This window comes from Geospiza fortis, unplaced genomic scaffold, assembly GCF_000277835.1.
Source record: "Geospiza fortis unplaced genomic scaffold, GeoFor_1.0 scaffold84, whole genome shotgun sequence".
NCBI lineage: Eukaryota > Metazoa > Chordata > Aves > Passeriformes > Thraupidae > Geospiza > Geospiza fortis.
In genome coordinates, this window is record NW_005054363.1 from 4,105,555 (window position 1) to 4,107,576 (window position 2,022).

Here is a 2,022-nt window from a genome sequence, read left to right on the forward strand (position 1 = left end):
CGGCTCCCCCGCCCGCCGAGCATCCCTTCTCGCCCACCTTGCTCGCAAAGCCTCGGGCTTGGCCGCACGGACGCCCCGAGCAAGAGGGATGCAACAGCAGCAGCTTGACCATCAGGGACCAGGCGGCCCAGAGCACCTGCATTTGCATTTCTTATGTAATGTACTGCAAGTTTCCCCCTCGGAGCCGGGCTGAACCGAAGCGCATGATCCCGGCTGCCAGGCAGACATAGAGACGGACGCAGAGAGACCGGTGTGTGGCACAGAGGGGTCATCCCGGCAGCGAGAGGCGGAGGAGCGGCACAGCCAACCCGGCGGTGCTGCTGCTGCCACTCGGCATAGCTGGCTGAGTTGCCGTCTGGGCACAAGCCCCAAGAAAGTCTCCATCCCCTTTCCTCACCACCCTCCACCCTCCTGGCCTTGAGTGCCGAGGGTGAGTGGTAACGGGGAGCCCCCAGGCCGCGGGAGGGGGGTGTCTGGCTTGACTTTAGAAGCCGAGCGAGGCGGTGGGTGGGTGTGTGTGCGTGTGGGGTGACATACTGCAAGCTATTCAGAAAGTGCTGTGCAGGACGCGAGCCCCGGCACACTCACCCACCGCAGGCAGGGCCGGCTAACACCAGCACAGGAGAGCCAGGCTCCTCTTCCCAGAACTGACTGGGGGGCTCCCGCGGTCGGGAGTTGGGGGCTCCACCGCCTTCCCCACAAGAAGGGTACTGATGTAAAAGTTTCCTCCTTTGAAATATCACATAGGAACTAGGAGATGCCGGCTGGGCGAGGGTCGCCTTTGATTTTATTTTTTTACCCCTCTTCGGTGGTGACAGGGGCTGAAGCTAATACAAACCGCTCCTTGCTTATTCATATACGTATGCACATGCATGTCCGTGCTGGCCTCGATATATCCCCCCTTCTCCCCTCAGCAGGACTGCAGATCTACCTCGGCGAGCAACAGACAGGGTAGCATTAAAGAAAAACAACGCATTGCAATGGATTGCTTACCAGTTGGGTTCTTGTTTTTCTTAAGACTCTTGCCACAAAGACACTGCAGCATATGCGATCCTTTGCTGAAAATGTTCCAAAGAAACCACATTGATTTGGGCGAAAAGCAATCCAGCAGCTTATACACCCTGAGAAAGAAGAGATCCTTGTGGTTGCATAATAATAAATTGAGATCAGTTCTCCTGAAGAGGGGCACCAGTTTTATCATAGAAAAAGCGATTATATTCCGATCTTCTCCCAGTTTTTTTTCCTCACGTGGTATATTTCTTTGAGACTTTTCAACGGATGCTTTTTTTTCAGCCAGGCTGAACGGTTGTTCCCCCTAGACCAACAGTGAATTATAACCAAAAGCGTGGAGAGCAAATATAAGGAATCCCTTTTTTCAGCGTGAAGCCAAACGAAAAGTAAGGTCGTGAAATCCCAGCCGAGGCCAAAACCTCATCGGAGACACCGGCAAAACGCGGAAGAAAGATCCCCAGAGAGAAAACCATAGCCTGGTACTTGACTGCTAGGAGGATGGGTGGATCTGCAGAACAAAAGCCACGGCAGGATCCATCCTACTGAACGACTGCCATTGTGCAGCCCCGTGACCCTGTGCTGGCACAGGTCACCCCCACCAGCCCCACAGCCACATCCTCATGGCCCTGTGCCCGTGGTCCCATTCCAATGGCACTTATCCCCATGGTCAAAACACATAGTACTTGTCCCCTTGTCCCTGTCCCTGCATCCCTGTGTCCCTGTCGCTGTCCCCACAGCTGCCCGAGACCCAAGGTTCCTTCTGCCACATCCTTATCCCCACATCTCCATCCCCCTGTCCCTGACCCCATATCCCAGTTCCCCTGTTCCTATCCCCCTGTTCCTATCCCCAAAAGCCACACCACAACTCTGGTCACACTGGGCTTCATGCCTTGCTGGCCTTGGGGACCCAAAGCCCCCCCCGTGCCCCCTCCCCTCCCCATCCCCGGGGTGTCAGGCCCGTGCCCGGGGCACTCACCCCACAGGAGCAGCGCCACCTTCCCGGCCATCCCG

The 2,022-nt window shown here is 56.4% G+C and overlaps 1 protein-coding gene across 1 annotated transcript in view; it reads right to left on the bottom strand.

The window, feature by feature from the left end:
- FGF14 (fibroblast growth factor 14) overlaps positions 1–1,559 on the bottom strand; it is a 381,327-nt gene extending 379,768 nt beyond the window's left edge. The window contains exon 1 of the mRNA XM_005424125.2: positions 994–1,559. Within this exon, the coding sequence (XP_005424182.1) occupies positions 994–1,201 (208 nt within the window). The 5' untranslated portion in view covers positions 1,202–1,559. The remainder of the gene's footprint in view (positions 1–993) is intronic.
- Between the last annotated feature and the right edge of the window lie 463 nt (positions 1,560–2,022).